Source organism: Salmo salar, chromosome ssa02 (assembly GCF_905237065.1).
Source record: "Salmo salar chromosome ssa02, Ssal_v3.1, whole genome shotgun sequence".
Taxonomy (NCBI): domain Eukaryota; kingdom Metazoa; phylum Chordata; class Actinopteri; order Salmoniformes; family Salmonidae; genus Salmo; species Salmo salar.
In genome coordinates this window covers 48,163,947-48,179,292 of record NC_059443.1, presented here as the reverse complement: position 1 = coordinate 48,179,292, position 15,346 = coordinate 48,163,947, and the positions used below count along the sequence as shown (strand labels likewise).

General features: G+C 39.4%; 1 protein-coding gene across 4 annotated transcripts in view; it reads left to right on the top strand.

Moving 5' to 3' along the window:
• Positions 1-9,999: 9,999 nt before the first annotated feature.
• The window catches only part of tcea3 (transcription elongation factor A (SII), 3), a 28,541-nt gene continuing 23,194 nt past the window's right edge, over positions 10,000-15,346 (top strand). Inside the window, exon 1 of one of the 4 annotated variants that reach the window (XM_014169685.2) lies at positions 10,000-10,356. In XM_014169685.2, coding sequence (XP_014025160.1) covers positions 10,288-10,356 — 69 coding nt within the window. In that variant the 5' untranslated portion in view covers positions 10,000-10,287. The remainder of the gene's footprint in view (positions 10,357-15,346) is intronic. The other 3 variants (XM_014169694.2, XM_014169713.2, XM_014169731.2) reach the window with 3 other exon arrangements.

The following is a 15,346-nucleotide window of genomic DNA, read 5'->3' as shown; positions in this document are numbered from 1 at the left end:
CCCAAGATGAAGAATTGTTGACTTGCATAAAGCTGGAAAGGGTTACAAAAGTATCTCTAAAAGCCATGATGCTCATCAGTTCACGGTAAGACAAATTGTCTATAAATGGAGAAAGTTCAGCACTGTTGCTACTTACAGAAATCTCTGTATCATGCTAGCATCTCTGACGAGTCTACAATACGTAAAACACTAAACAAGAATGGTGTTCATGGGAGGATCTGGATGTTCCACAGTGCTACTGGCAAAATATTCTGTGGACAGATGAAACTAAAGTTGAGTTGTTTGGAAGGAACACACAACACTACAGTGGCTTGTGAAAGTATTCACCCCCCTTGGCATTTTTCCTATTTTGTTGCCTTATAACCTGGAATTAAAATAGATTTTTGGGGGGTTGTATCATTTGATTTACAAAACATGCGTACCACTTTGAAGATTCAAAATATTTTTATTGTGAAACAAACAAGAAATAAGACAAAAAAACAGAACTATTCACCCCCCCAAAGTCAATACTTTGTAGAGCCACCTTTTGCAGCAATTACAGCTGCAAGTCTCTTGGGATATGTCTCTATTTGTATTTATTATGGATCCCTATTAGCTGCTGCCAAAGCAGCAGCTACTCTTCCTGGGGTCCAGCAAAATGAAGGCAGTTTATACAATTTTAAAACATTACAATACATTCACAGATTTCACAACACACTGTGTGCCCTCAGGCCCCTACTACCACATATCTACAGTATTAAATCCATGTGTATGTATAGTGCGTACGTTTTGTGTGTGTGTGTGTGTGTGTGTGTGTGTGTGTGTGTGTGTGTGTGTGTGTGTGTGTGTGTGTGTGTGTGTGTGTGTGTGTGTGTGTGTGTGTGTGTGTGTGTGTGTGTATATGCATGTGTCTGTGCCAATGTTTGTGTTGCTTCACAGTCCCCGCTGTTCCATAAGGTGTTTTTCTTTATCTGTTTATCTGCCACTCCTGTGGCGGGCCGGGCGCAGTACACACTGACATGGTCGCCAGGTGTACTGTGTTTCCTCCAACACATTAGTGCGGCTGGCTTCCGGGTTAAGTGGGCATTGTGTCAAGAAGCAGTGTGGCTTGGTTGGGTTGTGTTTCGGAGGACATACGGCTCTCGACCTTCGCCTCTCACGAGTCCGTACAGGAGTTGCAGCGATGAGACAAGACTAACTACCAATTGGATACCACGAAATTTGGGAGAAAAAGGGGTACATTTAAAAAAAATATATATATATATATAATTGAGAAAAAATAATAATATTCCATGACACTTGTCAACTGTGGGACCTTATATAGACAGGTGTGTGCCTTACCTAATCATGTCCAATCAACTGAATTTACCACAGGTGCGCTCCAATCAAGTTGTGGAAACGAGGATGATCAATGGAAACAGGATGCACCTGAGCTCAATTCCAAGTCTCATAGCAAAGGGTCTGAATACTTGTGATAAATGTGATATTCAGTTAAAAACAAAATGTATATACATTTGCAAACATTTCTAAAAACTTGCTTTTGCTATGTCATTATGTTGTTTTGTGTGTAGATTGATGAGGGAAAAAAACTGTTCAATACATTTTAGAATAAGACTGTAACATAACAAAATGTGGAGAAAGTCAAGGGGTCTGAATACTTTCCGAATGCCCTGTATGTGTGTGCTGTGTGGAGAAGAGATAACAAGGCAGAGACATGCTAATGACAGACTTGCTTTTTAATGGCCTCCGCAACACACTTCCACAATTTATTATGGTCTGTAGCTAAGAAGGGTTGGTCCTGGTCGGTCCCTGGATGGGAGACCAGATGCTGCTGGAAGTGGTTTTGGAGGGCCAGTAGGAGGCACTCTTTCCCCTGATCGCAAAGGGTCAATTAGACCACAATTTACTTCAAATAAAAGGTCCTGCAGAGATAAAATGTTGATTAAAAGCATCACTTATCTCATTTTTCTCAGTAAATATGCTAGACTCTGACATAACGTGCTTAGGCAAGGGAGGGAGATTAATTTCAACATTTTCAGTGCATAAACTGTTTTCCAAAATTTAGACAGATCACCAACAGAGTCTGAGATAGAACATAGAAAGTAGCATGATTTAGCTTTCTTAATTGAGGAAGTACATCTATTTCTCAATTGCCTGAAAAGTTGCCAATCAGCTACAGCGTCAGTTTTTCTAGCCCAGTCCTGATTCCTCGTCATAACAAGATCTGAAAGTTCTATGGAGAACCAAGGATTTGTTATATTTTTTTACTCTAAGACTTGTTTGTCTGCAAGAGCAATAAAAATAGATGAGAACAATTCTATAGCTAATTCAGGGTCAGGCACACAGTTAGCAATTAGCAATCGGGAGGCTGGTGTCTATGGGATCAATATCATGCCAAATGTATTGTGAATACACAGCATGCATTTTGTATTCGTGTATCATGATCTGTACTAATAAGTACTAATCCACAAATGTAAATCACCAATCCACAAATGTAAATCATAAAATGACTGCCATAAATATTTGCACATAGGAGAGATACGCGTAAACATGCAACTCCATATTTTGAGGCGCTTAGGTCACCTGACTTTTGGCAGGGATTTCACCACAAGTAAAAGACAAAAAGTTCTCAGGCGTAGAAAGCGATTTGTAGTCGTAGAAAAAAGTGTGTACTCGTAGAAAGCAATTTCTATAAATCGCTGGCAGCCTCTCCTTCGGCCATATTGATGCCTGCCTTTCAAGGCTGCAGAAATTCTAGTATGGTAACCATATTATCAAATCAAATCAAACTTTATTTGCCACATGCGCCGAATACAACAAGTGTAGACTTTACCGTGAAATGCTTACTTACAAGCCCTTAACCAACAGTGCAGTTCAAGAAGAAGAAAATATTTACCAAGTAGGCTAAAATAAAAAGTTATAATAAAAATGAACACAATAAAATAACAAGGCAGGGGGCACCGGTACCGAGTCAGTGTGCAGGGGTACAGGCAGTATGGTAACCATAATGTTAACCATATGTTTAACCATAGTATGTCCAACGTAAATAATCGAAACCCTAGCCCTAGATTACTCTATATTTGCAACACCATTGCGGTGTACACTGTTCATCGCTCAAATAGTTGAATTAGCTGGCCCGTGTGAGAACTTTTTTTTCTACTGCTACAAATCGCTTTCTTTTTGTCAAATCCCTGCCAAAAGTCAGGTGACCTAAGCGCTTCCAAATATGGAGTTGCAGATTTGCCATGGCTACAGTCCAAACACTTAAAAGACACACCCTATCCATTCAGCCCTCAAATTAAGTGAACACTTCTGATGACGTATCATGACGTCTGACGAGTATACACTTGCAGGGCTTGGGGCGAGGAAGGAATGATTTTTAAATGGACCGCCCTTGCCCGGAAATTCGTCACTGTGTTCGGCAGCTTGTGGGTGCTTTATATGCGCTACAGTCAATTAGGATTGCATGTCATCTTACATTACATATATAATTATTAATATACACCTACTGTATGATAGCTAGCAAATTAATTAGCTAAATAACGTTAGCCTGCCTAGCTGGAACTTGAAAATGTTCTTTTTCTACAATTTCCAAAAGCTAACCAAACAAAAACGTCATTACTTTTATGAGACGTGTTTGCGCTGTCATGTGCATTAGTAGCACAATTTCTAACTTATTTACATTTGTTTTTACTTACACTTGTATGTTGACTCCATATTGACCTTGAGGTTTTAATTTTTGGCTGACTTTTCTTAGTGGATGTACAGTGGTTGCGAATTGAATTATGGGGAGTATCAGGCCCGAAGTGAACATAATTGTACACTCACAAACTCGACTAAAAATGAGGGCTGAGGGGCTTAATGTTGCAAACTTGCATGGCTAATAATTTGGACTGGCCACCAAGATGGTGACGGGGATTCCCCATAGGACATAAAGAGTTTGAACCGCAGCTCTAATTTGTCATGTTTGCGCATATCTCTCCTATGTGCAAATCTTTATGGCAGTCATTTTACTTAAGGCCCTCAGAAATGACCAGCATATTTACAGTTATAAAACAATTCCAATGCAATATATCAATTTACAAATACAAATCAAAAAGTGTTTGTTTGTTGATATTGTATTGCATTTGTGGAAAGGTATTTACATTTGTGGAAAGGTATTCACAATTGTGGATTGGTATTTATTTGTATTTATCATGATACACGAGTATAACATGCAGCATGCATGTGTTAACAATACATTTGGCATAATATTGATCGCACGCCTTGCGGCAGCTTTTTTGCCCATCGCCTCATTCACGATATTGGCAGCCGTGCTCCTGCAGTTCACATGCAGTTTTCCTCACACAGGCCACCCGCGCCTCTCCAGACTGGTGACTCTACAGCTACCAGTTCAGAGTCTTGCCTACTCCCTTTCACCACTTTAAAAAATATATATTTAAGATACATTGGATGCCATGTCCATTTGAAAAATGGTTTGTGATTTCCAATAAGTATTTCCAACACTGTAAATGATTATGTGTGCAAAATATATCAGATAATGAGGGCCAGTCCTGGTTCACTGGATCAACAGGCAACAAAAAATTAATCCAATCAAATCAAAATCAAAAAGCTTCATACACAGTAAAATTGCAACAAAAGTGACATAGTAATCAAAGTGACATAGTAAAGGAATCAAATAAGTGACGTTGTATACTAAAAATAAAAAATTGTACTAAACAAAATCAAGTACAAGAGAAACAAGCAGATCAAAGAAAATAAGATTAAACAAAAATAGTCTATGGGCATGTAATATGGACATTGTTTGCTCAAGTGCAGTATAACTAAAGTGCATTAGCAGCATATAACTATAATGCAAGTACTGTAAATCTACATAGTGCAGTTAGGTGACAGAGTGCATTCGGAAAGTATTCAGACCCATTCACTTTTCCACATTTTGTTACGTTACAGCTTTATTCTAAAATTGATACAATTATGATTATCATCAATCTACACACAATACCCCATAATGACAAAGCGAAAACAGTTTTTTGGATTTTTGCAAATTTATAAAATATAAAACAGATACCTAATTTACATAAGTATTCAGACCCTATGACACTCAAAATTGAGCTCAGGTATATCCTGTTACTATTGATCATCCTTGAGATGGTTCTACAACCTGATTGGAGTCCACCTGTGGTAAATTCAATTGATTGGGCATGATTTGGAAATGCACACACCTGTCTATTTAAGGTCCCACAGTTGACAGTGCATGTCAAAGCAAAACCAAGCTATGAGGTCGAAGGAATTGTCTGTAGAGTTCCGAGACAAGATTGTGTTGAAGCACAGATCTAGGGAAGGGTACCAAAAAATGTCTGCAGCATTGAAGGTCCCCAAGAACACAGTGGCCTTCATCATTATTACAGTAAATGGAAGAAGTCTGGAACCACCAAGATTCTTCCTAGAGCTGGCCGCTAGGCCAAACTGATCAATCGGAGGAGAAGGGCCTTGGTTTAATCAGACCAGAGAATCTTGTTTCTCGTGATATGAGTGTCCTTTAGGTGCCTTTTGGCAAACTCCAAGCGGGCTGTCATGTGCCTTTTACTGAGGAGTGGCTTCTGTCTGGCCACACCACCATAAAGGCCTGATTGGTGGAGTGCTGCAGAGATGGTTGTCCTTCTGGAAGGTTCTCCCATCTCCACAGAGGAACTCTGGAGCTCTGTCAGAGTGACCATCGGGTTCTTGGTCACCTCCCTGACCAAGGCCCTTCTCCTCCGATTGCTCAGTTCGGCCGGGCGGCCAGGTCTAGAAATAGTCTTGGTGGTTCCAAACTTCTTCCATTTAAGAATGATGGAGGCCACTGTGTTCTTGTGGACCTTCAATGCAGCAGACATTTTTTGGTACCCTTCGCCTGATCTGTGCCTCAACATAATCATGTCTTGATCTCTATGGACAATTCCTTCGACCTCATGGCTTGGTTTTGCTCTGACATGCACTGTCAACTGTGGGACCTTATATAGACAGGTGTGTGCCTTTTCAAATCATGTCCAATCAATTGAATTTACCACAGGTGGACTTCAATCAAGTTGTAGAAACATGTCAAGGATGATCAATGGTAACAAGCCAGTGAATTGGTGCTCCATTTATCTTTTGACTAAAAGTGTGCCACTAGTGTATATTCAGTATTTCAAAACATTCAGTGGTGATAAATACAAACAATTAAACTGTTCTTTAGTTCCAAAAGCCTACCAACACCATTTTTCTATAGCTACTACAGCGTCTGAGGGAGGATGGTTACTAACATCCTGTTGATGACATTGGGCTTTCCGGCGTCTTCTGTGAGGGTTTAAGAGGTGCCACCACCTCCTGTAAGCAGTGTGCATTTCTCTTTTGGCAAAGTTGTAGGACAGTATAAATCATAGACTGTAGCAGCCTATGTAAACTCAGCAAAAAAAGCAACGTCCCTTTTTCAGGACCCTGTCTTACAAAGATAATTCGTAAAAATCCAAATAACTTCACCTATCGTCATTGTAAAAGGGTTTAAACACTGTTTCCCATGCTTATTCAATTAATCATAAACAGTTAATGAACATGTACCTGCGGAACGGTCGTTAAGACACCAACAGCTTACAGACGGTAGGCAATTAAGGTCACAGTTATGAAAACATAGGACACTAAAGAGGCCTTTCTACTGACTCTGAAAAACACCAAAAGATGCCCAGGGTCCCTGCTCATCTGCGTGAAAGTACCTTAGGCATGCTACAAGGACTGCAGATGTGGCCAGGGCAATAAATTGCAATGTCCGTACTGTGAGACGCCTAAGACAGTACTACAGGGAGACAGGATGGACAGCTCGTCATCCTCACAGTGGCAGACCACGTGTAACAACACCTGCACACGATCAGTAGATCCAAAAATCACACCAGCGGGACAGGTACAGGATGGCAACAGTAACTGCCCGAGTTACACCAGGAACGCACAATCCCTCCATCAGTGCTCAGAATGTCCGCAATAGGCTGAGAGAGGCTGGACTGAGGGCGTGTAGGCCTGTTGTAAGGCAGGTCCTCACCAGACATCACCGGCAACAACGTCGCCTATGGGCACAAATCCACCGTTGATGGACCAGACAGCACTGGCAAAAAGTGCTCTACACGAGTTGTTGTTTTTTCTCACCAGGGATGATGGACGGATTCACATAAATTGTCGAAGGAATGAGCGTTACACCAAGGCCTGTACTCTGGAGCGGGATTGATTTGGAGGTGGAGGGTCCGTCATGGTCTGGGGCGGTGTGTCACAGCATCATCGGACTGAGCTTGTTGTCATTGCAGGCAATCTCAACACTGTGTGTGTTACAGGGAAGACATCCTCCTCCCTCATGTGGTACCCTTCCTGCAGGCTCATCCTGACATGACCCTCCAGCATGACAATGCCACCAGCCAAGCTGCTCGTTCTGTGTGTGATTTCCTGCAAGACTGACATTATTGTGTTCTGCCATGGTCAGCGAAGAGCCCGGATCTCAATCTCATTGAGCACGTCTGGGACCTGTTGGATCGGCGGGTGAGGGCTAGGGCCCCCCAATTAAATGGCTATGGGTTCCTAACGTTTAGCGGTACTGGCTATTCATTGAAATGTACATTGCAAGTTGCAATGTTGTCTGTGGCTTCGATTTGAACATAGTTTGAAGCAATAAACAAGTCATGAAATTAAATTTACATTGCAACTTGCTATGTATTAATGCCCTCAATACAATAGACTAGAATTGGCTTGACCACAGACAATTTCACCCTTAATGACAGTGATCAACACTTTGTGTGAAGCGGTTTAGAGAGTGGCATCTCTTTAACAAAGCAACTGGAGTCAGGTTAAAGTGAAGACAAATATTTTAAAATGGTCTGAGGCCAGGGTAAGCCAATCTAAGTTAAAATCCTCTAAAACGAATCATTTGGATGACAGAAAAGGTTTGTAAAGAACACTAAAGTTGTAAAGAAGTAGTTGTAAAGAACACTGTAAAGACACAACCCCATCTCACACAACTTTGTCAAAATAGTCCTCATGATAAGAAACCCAACACCAGAGTGACATCTTCTGCACAATAAAGGGACTCCAACTTTCCTGCGCAATAACGTGACTCCAACTTTCCTCCATAGTAAATTCATGAGAACACTAGAAAACACTCCAACTAGATTGTTAAAGTGGAGGTGTGTCACCACATGAATAGCGCCCTACATGCCGTGTTCAATGATGTATATAAACACTGGATTGCTATTGGCCAATAAGAGGCTTTGAAGCCACCAGTTGGCCATATTGACACTCCCCAGAAGCAGTCCTCTATAGGAATGAATGTAATTTTACAGTATTTGAATTAAATGCTTTAAGGACTAAATTAACTTGTATTTTTCTTGTTGTAGTGGGGACAGTAACAGTCAAACTTTATCTAAAAATTATACTTTAAGGAAAATGTTTTATTATATATTTTGTATTTGTATGTTTAGCTCACATAATATAATTAAAAATAATGCATTAAGGTGTTTAATAGAATAAATGTGGCGATAACAAATGTAGACATTAATAAATGCATTTATAAAGCTTCCAAAATATTTTTTACAACGTTGGGGGATTGCCAAGATGGAGCGCCCCCTGTTTTGTCATCTAGTGCATATATAAATGATTTCACTGTATTAATCAAACATTAACTTCTGACCTTGTTTTAGGCTACATGGTTTACTACTAAGGTATATCATATAACAATTACTCATATCTTGAAACCAAAGTGTGTGGTTGGATACGCAACTATAGAGAGCAAAAGTAATGGGAAAATGAATGTTTGTTTTGGGATAAATGCCAAAAAAAGGTGACGGCCGCGGGCAGCATTTGGTACTTTAACGCAAGGACACATTCATCACTCCTCCCTGCTCCATTATCAGATAAGTTAACAATGTGGGTCGACACACAAGTTAACTTCTCTCTTAGTACATACATTTCACACTCACGTCAGTAACCGGTTATGGTATAAAGAAATAAACAGACCAGTGTTCATATTTAATATAAGCAATATTTATTATACTTAGATATTATGGATGAGCGCGTTGTTTGTTCTGTTCCTCTCTCTCTCCATCTCTGTAGCTTCCGGGTATGCTAGATAAGGACCCGAGCTAAGGGAATTGGGCTGACTTTGTAGTGCCTGTCCGGAATGGCTCATTAATGTAAATGGGCATATTGGTCGACACTGTCACTAGTGATGTAATTTTGTAAATGTTATATTGTGATGTTGTTTCATAAACGTGTTGCAATGTATATATTTTGGTATGTTTAGATAAATGGAAACTGTAGGTTGAATAGGTAATTGCTTAATTAATTAGTGTTAATTGTTCTGAGGGGAGGGGCTACCCCTACAAAAGGAGCCTCTCTTTCAGTTCATGGAGAGGCATTTTGGATTGAGCTGTGGGTGTGGCAGCATTGTTTTTAAGCTGTCCCATAAGGTTTGATGGCAGTACTGTTGTTTTTGTTTCAGAATCACTATGTAAATAAACACCTTTGCACAGAATAACTTTTGCGGCTCCGCCATCTTTTATTTTTTATGGAGGTTAGGTTTTCCAGTTTAGCATTCTGGCCTACTCTACATGACAGTGATTAACACAGGCTTAAGAGATATGTGTTTGTCATATGTCATATATGTTTTGTTCTGAGATAATGTCATCAGCGAACGTCAGTTGTGAATTTTGAAGCATGTATGTAATAAAAACAAGGACATAATATCATGACCTTTATGAATTATGAAGCCTTTATGTGCTTTATCCCATAGAACAAAACATATAAGATGTGTTAACCTCAAACATTATGTCATTTATCCCAAAACTCCATTCTTCCCCCATTAATTTCCCCTATAAGAATTGCTGAACGAACCAGAGTAACTAATTTCCGGTTTTTAGGACTACAAACTGGCAAGCTCTATTGAGGCAAGGCTCATTGGCATTGGGGTTCTCTCCAAAGTCCTCAGAAATATTTTGCATAGCCCCACTGTATTATAGTAAGTTTTGAAGTTATTCAATATTTTTAAAATAAAGACGATATTTGTGTCAGACCCATAGCAACGTCTATATTTAGTTGTTGCCATGTGTGTCATGGGCATTTTGACCTGATGGTCAGACGATCCGACAACAGTCCTTCTGCCTGTAACTTAAGGACACGCCCCTTCGCCGAATGGAATGGACCGCGCCATAACGTAAAGTCTACGTAGGATAAACATTTACATTTTTTATTATATAGGATTTTACATAACATATATTATAACATATATTATTGTACGTTTAACCCATGCCATAAACTATGACGCGAGAAGAGGAGTTAATTCGGATTGCAAAAAAGCTGGACAAGATGGTGTATAGAAATAACACGGTGAGAGTGTATTTTGACACCTTGCTTTATGTCGCATGTTTTTCTGTCACCTCGTGCAGTCAAATGTATGAAATCATGTGTAGATAATGCTTTATTTAGAATTTGCAATGACGTATTCCATTTTATAGTTATCTACATTAATACAAAGTTTTACATTTCAAGGTTGTGCTTTAAAAAGTTGTGCACTGTCCCGAGAGGAACAGCTGTTCAAGTGGCAAATGCTGAACAGGTGTTTGGCACAGAATTGTCCAGCTTTTGCCTATTAAGCAAGACCGTGCGATATACACACACACACTGAATAAAACTACTAATGCAAAAGTGAGAGACTTAAAGCATGCTGGTATTCTACAACAACTCCGTGAATGGAACCGAAAGTAAACAACGCAAGGTCGTGACAGTGGCGTGCTATGGGGCTGTATTTTGTTAGTATGGGCCAATTGTTCAGTGCCGTTTTGGTGGATTGTAAAATGCAAGTCGTTCACTGATACATTTAATGAATTTCCTTATGCTGTAGACTACATAAACACAACTATTTTGACTATTAGGCTACATTACTATTACAAGATTTGTAGATAGTTATTATAATATTACAGTTTGTTATTGATTGTAATTTTGATTAATACCATTGATTACACGTCAATTGTAATGTTAAGTGTGATCACTTAAAAACAGACTGTTGAAACATGTGCAGCTGCTACAGTAGGCCTACTAATTACAGTACAAACCCTGCCTGCAGCATTAATTCAATAATACTATGCTCCCACGTCACCCTGCTCTTCCAAGTCAACACAGGGTACTACACAGGGGTGCAACTTTGGTTTTAGAAGTTGGGGGACCTAACCTGTCTGCGGGTCCTTCCTCTGAATTTTTTGGGGCATCTAGAGCTCATTTTCTGCATTTCTACACAATATAATATTACCCTTTTGCGGTCACTTTGATTGTAAGAATATAATATATTTTTAAACACTTCTACATGAATGTGGATGGTACCATGATTATGGATAATCCCGAATGAATAGTGAATAATGATGAGTGAGAAAGTTATAGATGCACAAATATCATACCTCCCCAAAATGGTGAGGTTAGGATGTCTTGGGGGTATGATATTTGTGCATCTATAACTTTGTCACGCATCATTATTCACGATTCATTCAGGATTATCCATAATCATGGTAGCATCCACATTCAAGTGTTTAGAAACATATTATATTCTTATTTGCAATAAAAGTGACTCAAATGACACAATATATTATTTACCATTAATTTCTGTTGGGCACAAAATGATCTGAAACACAACAAAAACAAACAGCAAATGCATCCAACAAATGTGTGGAGTCACAAGCTTGATGTAGTCATTGCGTGCTATGAATGTGGGACCAAATACTTCACTTTTTACTACTTTAATACACATATAAGTGGATTTGTCCCAATACTTTTTCTCCCCCAAAATGGGTGGGACTATGTACAAAAAGTGCTGTAATTTCTAAACGGTCCCCCGATATGTATGAAAATACCCTCAAATGGAAGTTGTCAGTCTGCACTTTAACGTCATAGTCATTGTTTGATTTCAAATCTAAACTTTTTGAGTATAGAGCCAAAAGAATAAAAAATGGTTCACTGTCCCAATAATTACAGAGGGCACTATAATTCATGTCATAGGCCTAATAGTACTGTAGAGCTCTTTTTACTTGCACACAATATAGCTGGATTGCCCCCTCCTGCCCCTAGGGGTTCACGGCCCTGCAGCGCCCCATCCCGACACACCCCACTCTGCTTTAGGATCTTAGTGAAACATTCATTATTGGTTTCAGGTGTGTTAGGCCAAGGCCATTGTGACAACCAACAGTACGGCAGACCCCAGGACCAGGACTGAGCAGCCCAGCAGCTAGGGATTGCCTAAATGGGTTGCGGTCTATATTCAGAACCACATTCCTGTAAAGCTTAGAGATGATCTAATGTTAAATACTGTTGAAGTAATATGGCTACCAGTTCATCTGCTTCACCTAAAGCCCATTCTTGTGGGAAGCTGCTATAGACCACCAAGTGCTAACAGTCAGTATCTGGATAATATGTGTAAAATGCTTGATAATGTATGTGATATCAACAGAGAAGTATATTTTCTGGGTGATTTAAATATTGCCTGGCTATCATCTAGCTGCCCACTCAGGAAAAACATCAAACTGTAACCAGTGCCTGCAACCTGGATCAGGTTGTCAGTCAACCTACTTAGGGTAGTTACAAACAGCACAGGAATTAAATCATCAACATGTATTGATCAGATTTTTACTAACGCTGCAGATATTTGCTTTAAAGCAGTATCCAAATCCATAGGATGTAGTGATCACAATATAATAGCCATATCTAGGAAAACCAAAATTCCAAAGGCTGAGCCTAATATAGTGTATAAGAGGTCATACAATAAGTTTAGTAGTGATTCATATGTTGATGATGTAAAAAATATTTGCTGGTCTGTGGTGTGTAATGAGGAACAACCATTAATTTAAAAAAAATGACTGTAAAAACTGTTAAATCCCCTTGGATTAATGAGGAATTTAAAAATTCTATGGTTGAGAGGGATGAGGCAAAAGGTATGGCAAATAAATGTGGCTGCACCAACGATTGGCAAACGTACTGCAAATTGAGAAATCATGTGACTAAACTGAAAACAAAGAAGAAACTATACTATGAAACAAAGAGAAATTATATAAGAATGATAGTAAAAATCTTTGGAGTACCTTAAATAACATTTTGGGAAAAAGGTAAACTCCGCTCCGTCATTAATTGAATGGCTCATTAATCACAAAACCAACTGATATTGCAAAGTACATTGGCAAGATTAGCAAATTTAGGCATGACATGCCAGGAACAAACGCAGACACTACACATCCAAGTATATCTGACCAAATTATAAAAGACAAGCATTGTAATTTCGAATTCTGTAAAGTGAGTGTGGAAGAGGTAGAAAAATTATTGTTTTCTATCAACTTGGATGGAAAATTACTGAGGATAATAGCGGACGATATTGCTACTCCTATTTGCCCTATCTTCAATCTAAGCCTATTGGAAAGTGTGTACCCACAGGTCTGGAGGGAAGCAAAAGTCATTATGCCCAAGAATAGAAAAGCCACCTTTTACTGTCTCAAGTAGACAACCAATCAGCCTTTCACCAACCCATAGTAAACTTTTGGAAAAAATTGTGTTTGCCAGATACAATGCTATTTTACAGTAAACAAATTGACAACAGACTTTCAGCACGCTTAGAGGGAAGGACATTCAACAAGCACATCACTTACACAAATTACTGATGATGAGAGGAATTATAACACAAATATTGTGGGGGCTATTTTGTTAGACTTCAGTGCGGCTTTGACATTACAGTGCCTTGCGAAAGTATTCGGCCCCTTGAACTTTTCGACCTTTTGCCACATTTCAGGCTTCAAACATAAAAATATAAAACTGTATTTTTTTGTGAAGAATCAACAACAAGTGGGACACAATTATTAAGTGGAACGAAATTTATTGGATATTTCAAACTTTTTTAACAAATAAAAACTGAAAAAAGTGAAAGACTAAAGCTACATACATAGGATGCTTTAGTGAATTTCAGAATGTCTGGAATAGGAAAGGCAGAAAATAAAACAACTCAAACATTCGCAGCCAGTCATCCAAATTATTCAGCCCCTTTACTTTCAGTGCAGCAAACTCTCTCCAGAAGTTCAGTGAGGATCTCTGAATGATCCAATGTTGACCTAAATGACTAATGATGATAAATAGAATCCACCTGTGTGTAATCAAGTCTCCGTATAAATGCACCTGCTCTGTGATAGTCTCAGAGGTCCGTTTAAAGCGCAGAGAGCATCATGAAGAACAAGGAACACACCAGGCAGGTCCGAGATACTGTTGTGGAGAAGTTTAAAGCCGGATTTGGATACAAAAAGATTTCCCAAGCTTTAAACATCCCAAGGAGCACTGTGCAAGCGATAATATTGAAATGGAAGGAGTATCAGACCACTGCAAATCTACGAAGACCCGGCCATCCCTCTAAACTTTCAGCTCATACAAGGAGAAGACTGATCAGAGATGCAGCCAAGAGGCCCATGATCACTCTGGATGAACTGCAGAGATCTACAGCTGAGGTGGGAGACTCTGTCCATAGGACAACAATCAGTCGTATACTGCACAAATCTGGCCTTTATGGAAGAGTGGCAAGAAGAAAGCCATTTCTTAAAGATATCCATAAAAAGTGTAGTTTAAAGTTTGCCACTAGCCACCTGGGAGACACACCAAACATGTGGAAGAAGGTGCTCTGGTCAGATGAAACCAAAATCAAACTTTTCGGCAACAATGCAAAACGTTATGTTTGGCGTAAAAGCAACACAGCTCATCACCCTGAACACACCATCCCCACTGTCAAACATGGTGGTGGCAGCATCATGGTTTGGGCCTGCTTTTCTTCAGCAGGGGCAGGGAAGATGGTTAAAATTGATGGGAAGATGGATGGAGCCAAATACAGGACCATTCTGGAAGAAAACCTGATGGAGTCTGCAAAAGACCTGAGACTGGGACGGAGATTTGTCTTCCAACAAGACAATGATCCAAAACATAAAGCAAAATCTACAATGGAATGGTTCACAAATAAACATATCCAGGTGTTAGAATGGCCAAGTCAAAGTGTAATCCCGTGGCGCGATATTCAAATACCTTAGAAATGCTATTACTTCAATTTCTCAAACATATGACTATTTTACACCATTTTAAAGACAAGACTCTCGTTAATCTAACCACACTGTCCGATTTCAAAAAGGCTTTACAACGAAAGCAAAACATTAGATTATGTCAGCAGAGTACCCAGCCAGAAATAATCAGACACCCATTTTTCAAGCTAGCATATAATGTCACATAAACCCAGAAGACAGCTAAATGCAGCACTAACCTTTGATGATCTTCATCAGATGACACACCTAGGACATTATGTTATACAATACATGCA